Source organism: Salvelinus namaycush, chromosome 37, assembly GCF_016432855.1.
Source record: "Salvelinus namaycush isolate Seneca chromosome 37, SaNama_1.0, whole genome shotgun sequence".
Lineage (NCBI taxonomy): Eukaryota > Metazoa > Chordata > Actinopteri > Salmoniformes > Salmonidae > Salvelinus > Salvelinus namaycush.
In genome coordinates, this window is record NC_052343.1 from 12,952,518 (window position 1) to 12,969,738 (window position 17,221).

The following is a 17,221-nucleotide window of genomic DNA, read 5'->3' on the forward strand; positions in this document are numbered from 1 at the left end:
AGCCATGGGATATGACAGTACATTAGCCATGGGATATGACAGCAGCAGGTCAGATACTGTATGTTCCATACATTCACTCTCTCTCTCCCATTGTTCCTTGCTGGGCACCCAAAATGGTTTGCCAACATTTATCACCTCAAATGACATCACATGGAAATAATCTCCCTCTGTATGCTTCTGCGCTCATATCAGACGCTAACTACCAAATTCAAATCAGCTGTAACCGATGAATGAGCCATCTTTCATCACACATGCTATATTCTATGAGATTCTAGTTCATTCATATGCTAATGTCCACGTTGACATCAGCGTCTGTCCTTCTATCCTTTTTCAAGATTACATGCTCTTATGCTATGACTATGGTAGATTAGATAAACACACGCAATAAAACAAACACTAATTTAAATGTATATTTGCAGAATACAAAACCAAGGGATCAATTAAGTGATAATGCCTGAGAAGCCGTAGTTTCTAGGATATCTTGGCAAAAGTGTTAGGCCTGATATGTGGTAACTGTCCATGTGGTCAGAATACAGACCTCTGTCATAAGTATTTACATGTCATATACTTTGCGTACTACTTTGTAGGCTATACTTTACTTAACCTTCCAAGATTAGACAGCTCCAGGACAAATACTGTAAGTCTGGTGGAAGTCGTTCATCGAGGCTTGGCCATGTCAAGGCCACAAAAGCGGGCTGTGCGGAGTGCGTTTCCGAGGTGATCTCACTTAAGTAGATGTCAACCTGAGTGACCCAGAAAAAGAGCACTCACCTTTCCCTTTTGTGTGGGAAACTAAAGCCACCATCTCTCATTACCGTGCAGAGAAGCAGAACCAACTGTTAGAATCTCTTACAACCTGTGCAACCTTGAACTTAATTGTACCTTCCATTATCTTGTACAGTTCACACTGAAAATACAGGTAGCAATGATCATGCACATGGGATTGAAAAATGAGTAGTGATAACATGTTTTCTTCTTATGTTCTGTGCTCAGATGGCAATTTCTGTAAATAGCCAGCACATAATACATTTTGATTTAGTCTGGGTAGCGATTTTCTCATTTAACAATTGGAAAAACACAAAAGGAGACGTACTAGAATAGGAACTGTGGTGGTTAATTTCTTTACTATCAAATGAGGAGAGACAAACTTATCACACAAGTCAGTGTTATACTTAAACTAAATATTTAAACACTTATTAATAAGAGAGCAGGTCAATACGACGCACACATATAAAGTGAATCGATTGAGTGCTCTACGATAATGATGGCTGGTCATGGCTGATCGACGATTCACGATCAAATGATTCGTTGAGAGCCCCGAGACAAAAGTACAAAGGTATTTTATAGCCAAGATACACCCCTTTCAACCTACATGACGAACAACAGATATATAGAATGGGTCACAAGGTTAAGATCTGTATGAAAGATACCTATAATACATAGACAGTATCTGCTGTGTTAACAGTTTTCATTGTGTAGAGACCAGTGTCTGGCCCCGTATAGAACAGAAACATTAACTCATGCTCTGGAATGCTCTTTAGGTTTTATCACCCAAAAGACATCGTAAATCTCCTGTCAAGTGTTATCACCTAGAGGCCCATCCTCAGTAGAACACACACACACAATAGTTAACAATACTCTATTCTGTTGCATAAAACAACCATTTTATACAATAAAAGTATGTTTGTTGTCTTGCTGGGCATATAACTACAGGCAGATGCTGTTTGTTATATCATGTCTGACATCTGCCAGTTTCTGTGATACAAGTCTGATCTCTTCCTCAAGACACACACACACAAACTTAAAGTGACTTCCAGAAAATGTAAAAGGGTGTCATCTATTGGTCAGTTGTATATATTGCCAGGTTTCACAAAGCAGCCCTTCACACTGATATTGTAAAACAGAATTACACTGCATTTTAACACATCCCTATTTCTAAATACCCACTCAACAGTCAAAACAACACTGTTTTATTAGAGTTATTGGCATAAATTAATTTGCATTAGGCAATCAATGTTATGATAAGCAATTAACTAATTTGTTATTTACTTAATTAGTAAATACCATTCACATTAACAATAACATTCACATGTACATTAAAGCATTTATAGAGTATAGAAAAGTAAAACATTTATATTTTTTAGAATATTTGGACCTTCACATTTTTTCTCAAAAAATACATCAGCTACATTAATTCTAAACAACTGTCATTTAACGTGCAGTCCCCACTGGTTACATTTTTTTACATTTTAGTCATTTAGCAGACGCTCTTATCCAGAGCGACTTACAGTAGAGTGCATACATGTTATATACTGAGACAAGGATATCCCTACCGGCCAAACCCTCCCTAACCCGGACGATGCTATGCCAATTGTGCGTCGCCCCACGGACCTCCCGGTTGCGGCCGGCTGCGACAGAGCCTGGGCGCGAACCCAGAGACTCTGGTGGCGCAGCTAGCACTGCGATGCAGTGCCCTAGACCACTGCGCCACCCGGGTTCCCTTTTCATATGAGATTTGTGGCTTGCATGCCTTTTGACATGGCAGAGACGATTCTACATGGAATGTGTATGTGCACGTGCACATAAAATGTAATTCCCTTTGGATAAAAGTGTCTGCTATATGGCATACATTTTGTGTTGCAGTAATTGTGATCAGTGGCCGAGTGGTGTTGGGAGTGTAACCACGCTGCATGACACCTGTCACCACATCTCCCTGGCACCTCGCTTGTTATCTCAAGTGTGACACGGGAAATCCCATTTGAGCTGTTGAGTTTGTGGTCTTTCAACACCTGTCAGCAGGGCCCTTGGCCTGGGTCACTTCGACAGCACATGGGGCAGAGAGCACCTCCTCTGCAACAAGGCGTACAGTGCCACAGAAAGTCAACACCCCCCTTGGATTTCTTCACATTTGATTGTGATACAAAGTGGGATTAAAATGGATTTAATTGTATTTTTTTTGTCAACAATCTACACAAAATACTCTGTCATAGTGGAAGTAAAATTGTATATATTTTTTAACATCATTGAAAAATAGAACATTCATATACCTTGAATAAATAAGTATTCACCCCCAAGTCAATACATGTTAGTAACACCTTTGGCAGCGATTACAGCTGTGAGTCTTCTTGGGTAAGTCTCATAAGAGCTTCGTATACCTGTATTGTGCAATATTTGCCCATTATTCTTTTCAAAATTCTTGAAGCTCTGGCAAGGTGCTGGGGATCATGGCTAGAAAGTCATTTTCAAGTCTTGCCCTAGATTTTCAAGCATATTTAAGTCAACTGTAACTTGGCCACTCAGGAACATTCACTGTCTTCTTGGTAAACAACTCCAGTGTAGATTTGGCCTTGTGTTGTAGGTTATTGTCCTGTTTCAAGGTGAATTCCTCTCCCAGTGTCTGGTGTAAAGCAAACTAAAGCAGGTTGTCCACTACGATTTTGCCTGTGCTTAGCTGAATCTCGTTTCTTTTCATCCTGAACAATTCACCAGTCTTTGCCGATGTCAAGCATACCCATGCATACCATGATGCAGCCACCACCGTGCTTGCAAATAAGGAGACAGTTACTCAGTGATTTGTTGTGTTGGACTTGCCCCAAACATAAGGCTTTGCATTTAGTCCAAAAAGTGTATTCCTTTGCCGTGTTTTTTCCCCCAGTATTACTTTAGTGCCTTGTTGCATAAATATGCATATTTTGGGATATTTTTTAGTCTGTATATTTGTATTATTATTTTTCTCTGTCATTTAGGTCATTATTGTGCAGTCACTACAATGTTGTTGATCCATCCTCAGTTTTCTCCCATCACAGCCATTGAACTCTGTAGTTGTTTTAAAATGCAATGGCCGCAGTTTCCTTCCTATCCTGCAGCTCAGTTCAGAAGGACGACTGTTTCTTTGATGTGTCTGGGTTGTTTGATACATCCTCCACAGCATACTTATTAACTTGGCCATGCTTAAAGATATATTCAATGTCTGATTTGTTATTTTTACCATCTACCAATCACTGCCCTTCTTTCAAAAAGCTCATTGGTCTTTGTAGTTGAATCTGTGCTTGAAATTCAATACTTGACTGAGGGACCTTACAGAGGAAAGGGTAGTCATTCAGAAATCCCATCAACCCCTATTATTTCATACAGAGTGACTCCATATAACTTATTATGTGATTTGTTAAGCCAATTTTTACTTCTGAACTAAAGGGGATGAATACTTGTGATTTTAAATTAATACTTATACTTATGTTTTTTTTTTTTTTTTCACTTTGACATTATGGAGTATTTTGTGTAGATCAATGACAATAAAATTACAATTAAATATATTTAAATCCCACTTTGTATCGCAACAAAATGTAAAGAGTTCAAGGGGGAGTAAGCACTGTATATGTCAGAAGGGTGGGTGGCAGACGGATGATGTTATTCACTGTCATCATTATGAAACACTTGCTAATGCTACCAGCAGCTTGGAAAACACATTATCTGCCACAGCATGGCCAAGAAGTCACTCAAGCTCAGCACTTCAGAGAGAGATTGGTCTTGGGACACTATACACATTACAAGCTACATGCTTGGCTTATTTTGTCTGATGCCACGGCTACAGGGATTGGTCTTTGCCCATAAAACTCTGCACTTCTCACTGAAATATTTTCGATCTCCTGAGGAACTACTTTGTGGAGCTCTGCTTCTCTGTCTAAATTTGGCATAGCTATCGCTGGATTCCCATCCTCTAGAGGGAGCTCTATCACAGGCACAGCGCCCACTGAGGATACACTGCTGCTCCTACCACTAAGAGCCTGCTCTCTAGTCACTGTGGGCTTGCCCAGGCAGCTCCTAAGTTGAGCCCAGAAGAAGGTCTGCTGCTTGGCTTGCTGGGGCCACTCTAGGTACGTTTTGGTGTTCAGCATCTTCTTGAGCTTACAATACTTGCTGGGCAGAGATTCAGGGTCGATGGGCTCTTTCACCACCAGAATAACATCGCTGAAGGTCTTGCCGATGGCTCTTTGCTGGGCAAAGTAGAGCTCGTAGTTGCACCAATCGCTGTTCACAAAGTGGTGTGACAACACAAATATGACCTGGATTAGGAAACAAAAAATTCAGAGGATAGGGTGTATTCATTTAGGCAAATTCACAGTGCAGGAATCAGGATACAAACCTAAACAAAACATACATCTTACATTTTGGGTTGTTCAATTGACCTTTTATATTCAAAAGTCTAGTACTATTCACTTGTTAAAACACCTCTAACTTGTCTTGGTGGGTCCTCACTCTTACCTTTTCGCTGCTCTCAATATTTTCAATGATGTTGTCGATGATCCACTTTCCTGGCATGAAGTCTCTCTCATGGATACAGAGTCGGTAGGGGGGCTTGCTGTTCTCCAAGCAGGGCAACAACTGGTCCCTGACCCAGTCTGCATCTGGGTGGCTGTAGGAGATAAAGGCATGGTAAACATAGATCTGTGATTTTCCAGATGCTCCTTCCTGATGAGCCCTGTATTTGGCTCTGAGGATCTGATATGTGGCTTTGATGTACCAGGGAACATTGAATATGTAGCATATAAGCATCAACACTAAAACCACAGCTGCAGTAGTAGCCACACAGATGATGATGACCAGTCTGATATCGCAGGCCACGTGACCCGGGAAGAAATTTGCCACAGCGATATTGAGCAGGGCCTCTGGATGGTAACACTTGTAGTTCTCTGGCCAGTCAGTGATGTTGACCTTCCCCTTGGAAATTGTGTCCTGGATGAAGGCATGGAGGTCGCAGGTGCAGTGAAATGGGTTGTTCCCCGCCGTCAGTCGAGACAGCTGGGGCATGTCCTGGAAGGAGCCCATGCTGATGAGCCCAAAGGAGTTCCCATCCAGAGCCAGTGACTGCAAGGAGTAACTTCTCCACCCAGAGGGGATGAACTTGATCTTGTTCCCATTGAGCAGGAGCTCCTTGAGGCTGATGGTTTGTTGGAAGTAGGCCATGTCCAGCTGGTCCAGGTCACAGTACGAGAGGTCCAGGAATTGTACTGTGGTGGGCAGACACTGGAGGGCACCACTTTCGAATCTGTTGTGGTGAGCGATCACCTGGGTGATGTTCTGCATCCAGTTACAGTTGCGACTCTTCTCAGCAGAGCCCAGCATGTTGTGGCTGACATCCAGGACCTTCAACTGTTTGAACTCCCTGGTCAGGGAGGCTAAGTCCTGAAGGCTGGTCAGTTGGTTGGTGCTGACATTGAAGGAACGAAGAGCCGGCATGGTGCCCCTGTAGTCGCATCTCTGGTTGAAGAGGATGTTGTCCTGCAGGCGGTTGTTTGAGATGTCCAAAACCTCCATGTCTTCCATATTAAGCCAGGCATCACAAGGCACAGAGTTGAAGTTGACATTCTGAATGGACAGCAGTCGGACTTTGTTGAACCATGTGAAGCGCCAGTCGAATCGCAAAATGTCTGGATTACTGATGTGCCTGAGGAGTAATGGAGACAAAACATGTAAGCATGAAAAAAACATGTGTGGTCAAGATGATAACATAATTGGTACTTTCACAATACATAGATATGACAAAAGATTTCAATTGATGAAGAAAATACACTTGTGACTAGGAACCTGTATTTGTTTTTGTATCTTCTGGGTAGAAATATCTGCATAGTGCTTTTGTAATTTAACAGAGTAGAATAAGATATGCTTACCACAGATTTAGTCTACTCAGTGCAAGGTCTTTGATACTGGATCCCAAGCCATTATCCAGAAAGTTGGGCGAGCGAGCAAAGTCAATGTATTGAAGTGTCAGACGTTTAAGGGGGGTGACCTGTAGATTAAACAGAGCCATCCTCATAAGGTTCTCATTGAATTTTCCACGGTGAAAGATGAGCGAATCTACTTTGATGTCTTGCAAGCCTCTGAAAATATCCTCATCTCCCATGTAATACATGAACTCAAAGAGGTTCCTGAATTGGATGAGACTGAAAGTCTTGTTGGCCATGTCTCGTAGAATCAAAGGTAGGAAATTCGGCTTCTGATCTATGGCCATGTCAAAACCCATTCTACCTGTCTGGATTACCTTCAGACTACCCGGTTCATAGTAACTGATATTTGATGAAGTTTTAATGGCAAAGTCCTGTAACTGAATGTTCCTCAATGCCTGGAAGTCCCCTTTCCTTAGACCCTTGACCAAGGGGCCGCCCATGGACAGGGCCTTGAGGTGGGTCAATCTGGAGAAAACGTCAGCTGACAATGTGGCCTGGGTGTAAAGGTTATTCGACATAAGGAGTTCCCTTAGATTAAAGAGGTCCTGCAAGGCGTTGGCAGGGATTTCCTCTAGGGAGTTGTTAAAGATGTTAAGATGCTCCAGGAGGGGGTTGTTGTGGAAGGCACGGTCCTCAATCACAGAGATGTTGTTGAACTGCAGCTCGAGGACACGAAGATGAGGTAGGCGAGAAAAGTAATTAACACGAATGGCATGAATTTCATTGTAGGAGAGATCTATACTTTCAAGCGTGGAAGGGAGGTGCTTCCATGGAACATGATCCAGTCGCTGACCAAGGCAGTTTGCGGAGCGTCCAGAGTTGTAGATTTGACAGGGGCCTCTCTCATCATTCGTAGCAGGGGTTGGTGAGGCAAGGGCCACAAGAAGTGGCGGACTAAACCACACAAAACCCAGTAGAATCATTGTGTGCATGCACATTTTCAATCTGTAAAGGAATGTAAAAATCTGTCAAGTTTAACAAATTACAAGATTGACAAGATTGTTAACAAACATCTATTACATTCTCTAGGTCTTTATCATTGAAGTTTGACTATAGTCTCCTCTTTACGTCCTTCAATCCTCAATTGCAACTAGAGGAAATAGGGAGGAAATAGATTTCACTCTGATGTTACCAGTATTTATGTGTCTGTGCCCAACATTACCCACACATTTCTGTTTCAAAGCCAAGAGAAGGGATTTGTGAAATATCGCCATGACACTCTTATCTATGGATACATGTTTACATCCATGTTTACCATCACTGTCTTGATTATTACAGGTTGAATATTAACATGCTTGCAGTGAAGAATGGTTCAACAGTGTGCATCTTTCAAGTTAGGCTTTAGTGTAGAAGTCAGCAAAGTATTGATAAAATAGGCAAAAAGCAACCAGATCAAGAATACCAACAACTAATAATGTCCTGCCTATAATGTATAGTTCTCGCTTTGTGGGCAATAACATTAGGAAATGGCAACTGAACGTGAGATTTCTCAACACGGACCGTATGGTCAGTTTTGGCATGCACACCACCTGATCTATTGACTTAATTCAGACTACTATTGTGGTGTTGGGAAGTGAAATGCTCAAATTTCCATAGCAAAACTAATAAAGGATATATGCCATTCTAAGTGGGCTGTTACCAGGACCCAGATTAAACCTATTTCTGGGCTAAAATGCATGCTCAATGGAGAACCTTTAAAGTATTCCTGTGACTAGTAAATTTAAAGATGCATATTTTAAAAGTGTGTAACTGTACCTGTTAGTGGAGGTGATGCTGTTATATGTTCAAGACCAGCTGATGTGTTGGTATGACTTACACAAGGGTGTGAACTGATTCATCCTCCTTGACTGAGATTAAATTCCTCTTGCTGACTAATTCTCATGGCTGAATGTTTCTACTAACCCTCATAAGACACAGTACTCTGCTCATGGCTGTTAGGTACAATCCCCCAAGTTCCCATAATCCTTTCCTTTAAACTTGCAAAATTCTCTCCACCAACAAGAGGGCTGTGAACAGCTAGTGTAGTGCTTGTGGCGTGGAATGTTCCCCAATGTTGAAAGGGGGGCCCCGAGTGAAAAAGTTTGGGAACCCCTGCTATAGCCTACGGTAAGTTTGGTATTCTAGCAATGTTTTATGATATTTTGAGTAATACCAAGGGATGAAACATTTAACGAAAACATTTTATTTTCAGAAGCCCTTGCTTTTCTCAATAAAGATTCTGGATTATATATTTTTTTATCTGTGGCATATTGTATTTTCTGATACCAAAATGTCTGAGGTATTCAATGAGCCTCCACGTTGTTTACTGTACTGTATACATTGGGTAGCATATATATAGGCAATGGATTCTTCCTGGAGACCAGCAAATAAGACTGACCCTTTCAAAATTCAGGTCAGAGTTCTGCTCTTGATATAGAGGTTAATATTTAGATAATGAATTCCTTCTTTCTGCTGGAAGGGTCAATTTATGATGTTTATAATTAATTGGACAGTCTGTTAGACTGCTGTCTTCATCTTGATCTCCTTATCTGACGTGCACCGCCTCCACTGACATTCATATCTGGCAGGGTTCCATAAATATTTCCTTACTGTGTGGGGTTGTTTTGTAATTTAACATAGAGGAAATATGCACTTCCTTGTTGCTATGCTACGTAGCATCTGCATGTAAAAAAAAAAAAAACCTGCATAGCTTTATTGCACAATGATACCTACTGTACCCGTAGTTTAGAGAAGCTTATCAGTTATCTAGCCAACACTGATAGCTATTCTGTAACGGTAGTCGTCATATTCCTCCTCCTCAGACGAGGAGAGGAGAGAGGGATCGGAAGACCAATGTGCAGCGAGGTATGTAGACATCATGAATTTATTAGACAAGACGAACACTGAACCGAACTATACTTGATAAATACAAAATAACAAACAGACGACGTAGACTGACCTGAACATGCAAACTACATAAAATGAAGAACGCACGAACGAGACAGTACCGTGTGGTGCAAATAACACAGACACAGCGACAATCACCCACAAACAAACAGTGAGAACAGCCTACCTTAAATATGGTTCTCAATCAGAGGAACGTCAAACACCTGCCTCTAATTGAGAACCATATCAGGCACATTAAACCCAACATAGAAACACAACACATAGAATGCCCACCCAGCTCACGTCCTGACCAACAAAACAAAGGATTAACACAATAACTAGGGTCAGAACGTGACATATTCCTACAAATGAAGAAAAGATAACAAACGTTTCAATAATATTGAATCAGTAAAATGCCTCACATGCATATAACCCCATCACAAAACAATAACCCAGCATAATGACCACCATAAAGCATAGGCCAATCATGAAATGGTTCAATATTAGTATTTATCAGTCTTATTGTTATTGTACCAGGAACCCAGGACAATATGGTCTTCCTCCATTAAAAACTGCTTAGATTAACACTAGACCTTGAAGAGTGATTAAATCAATATCAGCCAACTATAACTGAGTGGTTGATTAATGTCCCACGGACCAATGTCAGACCAGATGGTAACTCATAAATATGACACAATGAGTGGCTGATGAGAAGGGGAGGATTTTTTACAGGAAAGTAGGAGCTTCCTTCTAAAGCCGGTCTATATTTACTTAGTGTTACTACTTACCACCAGGTCAGAGCAGTCAACCCTGAGTTGTGTGCCTCTAACCTACATGTATAGAGTATTAATAGGCTACATGAACTCTGTTAGTTAGCCTGGTTAGCCATTAACTCACTGGTTGTGTGCTTCTGAATGTCTAATACTGGAATCAGACGACTTGCCAATCAAGATTGGTCACCCAAATATGTGTGATTACACTACAAATACAAAACTTCACTTTTGATAGGCTAATTATTATCTACAAAAGAGTGACATATGCATGGAATCTTGTGGGCTATGCTGTGACCTGAGGATGGACTTTTACTTGAATTTCTGTAGACGTGTGAAGACATTTAAGTGGTAGGATCTAATTAATTATTTGTAAATATCCATATCACCACCGATGACAAGAAGAACGTAATGAAATTGTGACACATCGTACATGTACAGTATCAACAACATTGTAAAGCTGAAGTACTGCTGACTATTGGCTCATAGATTTAGGCACTGAAATTCAATACCTGTTACAGCTATACATTTATGTTTGAAAACGATGGGACCCACCAGGGTCAAAGCAGTCTACTTAAAGTAGTATATACTGTAGCTTCAGGGAAATTAACATCCGCATAGCCAGCTAAGCAGTTTATTTAGACAAGCCAGGAGAAATGTAAGGCTAAGTTTAGTGCCCAGAAAGCATGTTCAAACAACTTCTATTGACCCATACAACCTATAAACCTATTATAAACCTAGTACTCACCCACTTTGAGACACATCCAAATAAAACTGAGACAAAACAACTTCTGATAGACATCATATACTGATAATAACTGATAATATTTTCTCAGTAAACATTTCCTCATACTTGCTTTATTGCCAATTAGCTATATTGTCTTCAAAGAAACTCCCAAGTTCAACACCTGAAGAAAAATAACACATGTTACCGGTATCTGCTAAAAATAGCTTTCTATATCATATCTACTGTATATCATCTCAGGGATCTACAGTAAATGGAATGAATGACAGTGGGACATACCGTCAATAGAATGACAGTGGAGACAATGCAGTGAATTCATGTCTGACTGGTTCCATTTTGTCATTGATTCCTTGAAGTTTACCCTCCTGTCTTGGCATAATAAAATCCTCCTAGTGACATAGGCCTACTGAACCCTGCGTATCGTCAAAACGTCTTTGTATAGAATTACACTGATAAGCATCAGTCCATCTCTGTAGGAATGCTATTGCTTCACTTTTCAGTAACAATGTTCAGGAGTGGCCATGCCTTGGCACAGAATCACAATGTAAGGCATTTCTCGTAATACTATTACTGTATGGGCACAATGAGTCTCAATGTTCAAAAGACTGCATGTGAACAAGATTTTAAAGTTTCCACTTCTAATATATAACCAGGGTTGGGTATGTGACTTTCTAAATGTAATCCGTTACAGTTACTAGTTACCTGTCCAAAATTGTAATCAGTAACGTAACTTTTGGATTACCCAAACTCGGTAATGTAATCTGATTACATTAGGTTACTTTTTGATTACTTTCCCCTTAAGAGGCATTAGAAGAAGGCAAAAATGTATGTTCCCAATTGAACCACATATATTGCAGGATAAATCAATGTTAAAGTTTACATAGCTGGCCATATATGGATGTTACATTTTACTTTATGGTTTGGTTATGTAGGTTTCTTCTAACCCATCGCTTTCTACTACATATAATACCATTAAATTATAGCTTTACATTAAAAAACTAAATCTATCAGAATTCCAGTCATTCCAATTAATGTTATTCGCTTTGATCTTCAAGAATAGGACTTGGAAATATGGAAGTATAGATTAGCCAAATAGTTTTACCTCAACATGACACCAAAACTAAGGACTTATTAGCCAGCACTACTCTGTTGTTTATGATTTTGTTGTCATGTAGGACTGATTGGGCTCATTGATTCGAGTTAAAAAATAAATGCTGTGCTCATGGAATGGCATGCTTTGAGGACTACTGAAAAGTGCTATTTACATGTGAAAAATTAATGCCAGATGCTGCATTTGCTATAGACCTATTGTTTACCTTTTTGTTGGTGACACTTTGATATCTTGATAATATACAGCTGTTTAAAGGGCAAATCCACAGAAGAAACCATAACTAAATGGTTCACCCTGCCTGTTTTGGTAAAAAGCTGAGGGATGGGCCTGGAGAAATGTAACCACTCTCAGATTAATAGACAGAGCTATGGATGCAAGGACTGACCATCCATGATATAAAAAGTATTGTTTTAATCATGATATGAGGCTATACAGTGTGTGTTTACATTTACAATGTTTACAAACATTGGAGTAAAACAAGCATATATTTTGGGTTCTCATGGAGTGTGACAGTTGAACTAAGATCATGAGGCATTTGTAAATTATATTCTTCAAGAATCAATGGATATATATATATTATAATGTATAAGTACAAAAATTGATGTAGCAACTACAGATTGCCCCTTTAAGTCTATAAAAAGTGTGACAATTTGAGCATGTGTCCATTAGGCCTATGGATTTTTGTTTTTGTTTTTTATCAGCATGAATTAAATTGAGCAATAAAAGCCCCACTTTTATTCCATAGATTTGGACCTGCATTATGAAGCTGTTGCAAGAGCGCATTTTTCACTGGCTGTCCACTGGTTTCAAAAACAATGATTGATAGGCAGCTTAAACGTATTGAATTCAACCATTATTGGGTTCAAATACACATTTAGATTTGTAAACAGCCGCTAAATGAGAGAGCAGCAGTGTGATTCACATCAACGCGCTATGTAGATATCAATAATAAGTGATATCCGTGTCGCCGTAGACTACACACCACTGCTGTCATCCTTACCTCCAAGCGTTTATTCAAAATGGATAATCTTTGAATGCTGACAGCAGTCGCACCATTGGAAGACATCGTTTGGAATGTAGCCTACAAATGTTTATTCCTGCTCTTTTCCCGCAATCCATCTAATACATTTGGTGTGTCATCATAGTGGTCTCTGACTTATGGTCAGACTCGCTCAGGTGGAACAAACTTACATTTGCGCCATTTTTCAATGCTGATTTGAATGTCATTTAGAAAACATAGAAGTGTCAAAGATTTTTTTTAAGTAATCCTCGAAGTAATCATCTCGTTTTTCAAAACTATCTGTAATCTGATTACAATATTTTTGCTGGTATATAACCTTGCTCATGTGATGTTGCTCTTAGCCTGAAGTTCATGCATACGAACATGTCATAATGAATGGCAACATGTGTAGAATTGCAGGAAATTAGCTTTAACGGTTGACTTTGGACATGAAAAACGGTCAAACTCCTCCACCTCCAAAATGTTCTAACAGAAATGGGGTGTGCCTTCGGTGGTTCATCAATGTGTCATTCTGGTCTTGCGCGCAGCGACCAATGTAGCTAGTTCGTTAGCTAAACTAGCCACTTGTAGCTAGCCATTAACTCCTCCAGTATGTGTTGACGTCATTTTACAGGATTGGTTTTTGGACGGAATCTGTAGAGCACGTGTCAAATTCATTCCACAGAGGGCCGAGTGTCTGCTGGATTTTTCTCCTCCTTTGTACTTGATTGATGAATTAAGGTCACACATTATTAAGGAACTCCCCTCACCTGATTGCCTAGGTCTTTGGAAAAACCAAAAACCAGCAGACACTAGGCCCTCCATGGAATGAGTTTGACAGCCCTGCTGTAAAGATCAATGTTGTCGAATTGTCCCTAACCTGACTGACATTCCCCCTAATCCTATCACTAACCACCTTATCCTATCACCACTTTGGCTTCCCCAACAGGTCAAATACACACACCAGTTCCCACTTCTGTAATCACCTCTCCTCCCTTTTTCGCTCTTCTGTTTCCCCATATAAGCAGCATGCTTCTCCCTGAGCACTAGCATAGTTTATGCTTGGTGATGCCATGGGGTGGCACCCATCCTTTTCGTTGTGTGTGATATGACAAATTAAGTGCCTATTTTGTCATGTCTACACCTTTTTATGTTTAGTTACTAATATTTCCCTTTTGTATCTCCCTTCCAAACCCCTACATCCTCAACCTTGTTGTCATTATCTTCAATTCCACTGAAATAATAAACCGGGCAACAGCCCTTTGAACAGTATTCCACCATCTCAGTGTTTTAACGGACACCACCACGGTAGCCCTAACTCAAACCACCATCTCAGTGTTTTAATGGAGACACCACCATGACAGCCCTAACTCAAAGCACCATCTCAGTGTTTTAATGGACACACCACCATGACAGCCCTAACTCAAACCACCATCTCAGTGGTTTAATGGACACACCACCATGACAGCCATAACTCAAACCACCATCTCAGTGTTTTAATGGACACACCACCATGACAGCCCTAACTCAAACCACCATCTCAGTGTTTTAATGGACACACCACTATGACAGCCCTAACTCAAACCACCATCTCAGTGTTTTAATGGACACACCACCATGACAGCCCTAACTCAAACCACCATCTCAGTGTTTTAATGGACACACCACCATGATAGCCCTAACTCAAACCACCATCTCAGTGTTTTAATGGAGACACCACCATGACAGCCCTAACTCAAACCACCATCTCAGTGTTTTAATGGACACACCACCATGATAGCCCTAACTCAAACCACCATCTCAGTGTTTTAATGGAGACACCACCATGACAGCCCTAACTCAAACCACCATCTCAGTGTTTTAATGGACACACCTCCATGACAGCCCTAACTCAAACCACCATCTAAGTGTTTTAATGGACACACCACCATGACAGCCCTAACTCAAACCACCATCTCAGTGTTTTAATGGACACACCACCATGACAGCCCTAACTCAAACCACCATCTCAGTGTTTTAATGGAGACACCACCATGACAGCCCTAACTCAAACCACCATCTCAGTGTTTTAATGGACACACCACCATGACAGCCCTAACTCAAACCACCATCTCAGTGTTTTAATGGACACACCACCATGACAGCCCTAACTCAAACCACCATCTCAGTGTTTTAATGGACACACCACCATGACAGCCCTAACTCAAACCACCATCTCAGTGTTTTAATGGACACACCACCATGACAGCCCTAACTCAAACCACCATCTCAGTGTTTTAATGGACACACCACCATGACAGCCCTAACTCAAACCACCATCTCAGTGTTTTAATGGACACACCACCATGACAGCCCTAACTCAAACCACCATCTCAGTGTTTTAATGGACACACCACCATGACAGCCCTAACTCAAACCACCATCTCAGTGTTTTAATGGACACACCACCATGATAGCCCTAACTCAAACCACCATCTCAGTGTTTTAATGGAGACACCACCATGACAGCCCTAACTCAAAGCACCATCTCAGTGTTTTAATGGACACACCACCATGACAGCCCTAACTCAAACCACCATCTCAGTGTTTTAATGGAGACACCACCATGACAGCCCTAACTCAAAGCACCATCTCAGTGTTTTAATGGACACACCACCATGACAGCCATAACTCAAACCACCATCTCAGTGTTTTAATGGACACACCACCATGACAGCCCTAACTCAAACCACCATCTCAGTGTTTTAATGGACACACCACTATGACAGCCCTAACTCAAACCACCATCTCAGTGTTTTAATGGACACACCACCATGACAGCCCTAACTCAAACCACCATCTAAGTGTTTTAATGGACACACCACCATGACAGCCCTAACTCAAACCACCATCTCAGTGTTTTAATGGAGACACCACCATGACAGCCCTAACTCAAACCACCATCTAAGTGTTTTAATGGACACACCACCATGACAGCCCTAACTCAAACCACCATCTCAGTGTTTTAATGGACACACCACCATGACAGCCCTAACTCAAACCACCATCTCAGTGTTTTAATGGAGACACCACCATGACAGCCCTAACTCAAACCACCATCTCAGTGTTTTAATGGACACACCACCATGACAGCCCTAACTCAAACCACCATCTCAGTGTTTTAATGGACACACCACCATGACAGCCCTAACTCAAACCACCATCTCAGTGTTTTAATGGACACACCACCATGACAGCCCTAACTCAAACCACCATCTCAGTGTTTTAATGGACACACCACCATGACAGCCCTAACTCAAACCACCATCTCAGTGTTTTAATGGACACACCACCATGACAGCCCTAACTCAAACCACCATCTCAGTGTTTTAATGGACACACCACCATGACAGCCCTAACTCAAACCACCATCTCAGTGTTTTAATGGACACACCACCATGATAGCCCTAACTCAAACCACCATCTCAGTGTTTTAATGGACACACCACCATGACAGCCCTAACTCAAACCACCATCTCAGTGTTTTAATGGACACACCACCATGACAGCCCTAACTCAAACCACCATCTCAGTGTTTTAATGGACACACCACCATGATAGCCCTAACTCAAACCACCATCTCAGTGTTTTAATGGAGACACCACCATGACAGCCCTAACTCAAACCACCATCTCAGTGTTTTAATGGAGACACCACCATGACAGCCCTAACTCAAACCACCATCTCAGTGTTTTAATGGACACACCACCATGACAGCCCTAACTCAAACCACCATCTCAGTGTTTTAATGGACACACCACCATGACAGCCCTAACTCAAACCACCATCTCAGTGTTTTAATGGACACACCACCATGACAGCCCTAACTCAAACCACCATCTCAGTGTTTTAATGGACACACCACCATGATAGCCCTAACTCAAACCACCATCTCAGTGTTTTAATGGACACACCACCATGATAGCCCTAACTCAAACCAACAGTTACAGCAAGATGCAGTTCTTT

The 17,221-nt window shown here is 41.1% G+C and overlaps 1 protein-coding gene across 1 annotated transcript; it reads right to left on the reverse strand.

Annotated features, from left to right (window-relative positions):
* Window positions 1–4,544: 4,544 nt before the first annotated feature.
* Window positions 4,545–7,663, reverse strand: LOC120031357 (toll-like receptor 2 type-2). The gene is made up of 3 exons (XM_038977074.1): window positions 6,669–7,663; window positions 5,263–6,445; window positions 4,545–5,063 (listed from the first exon to the last, which is right to left on the reverse strand). Exons 1-3 carry the CDS (start codon window positions 7,661–7,663, stop codon window positions 4,545–4,547), a joined length of 2,697 nt encoding a protein of 898 aa, XP_038833002.1.
* Window positions 7,664–17,221: the final 9,558 nt, after the last annotated feature.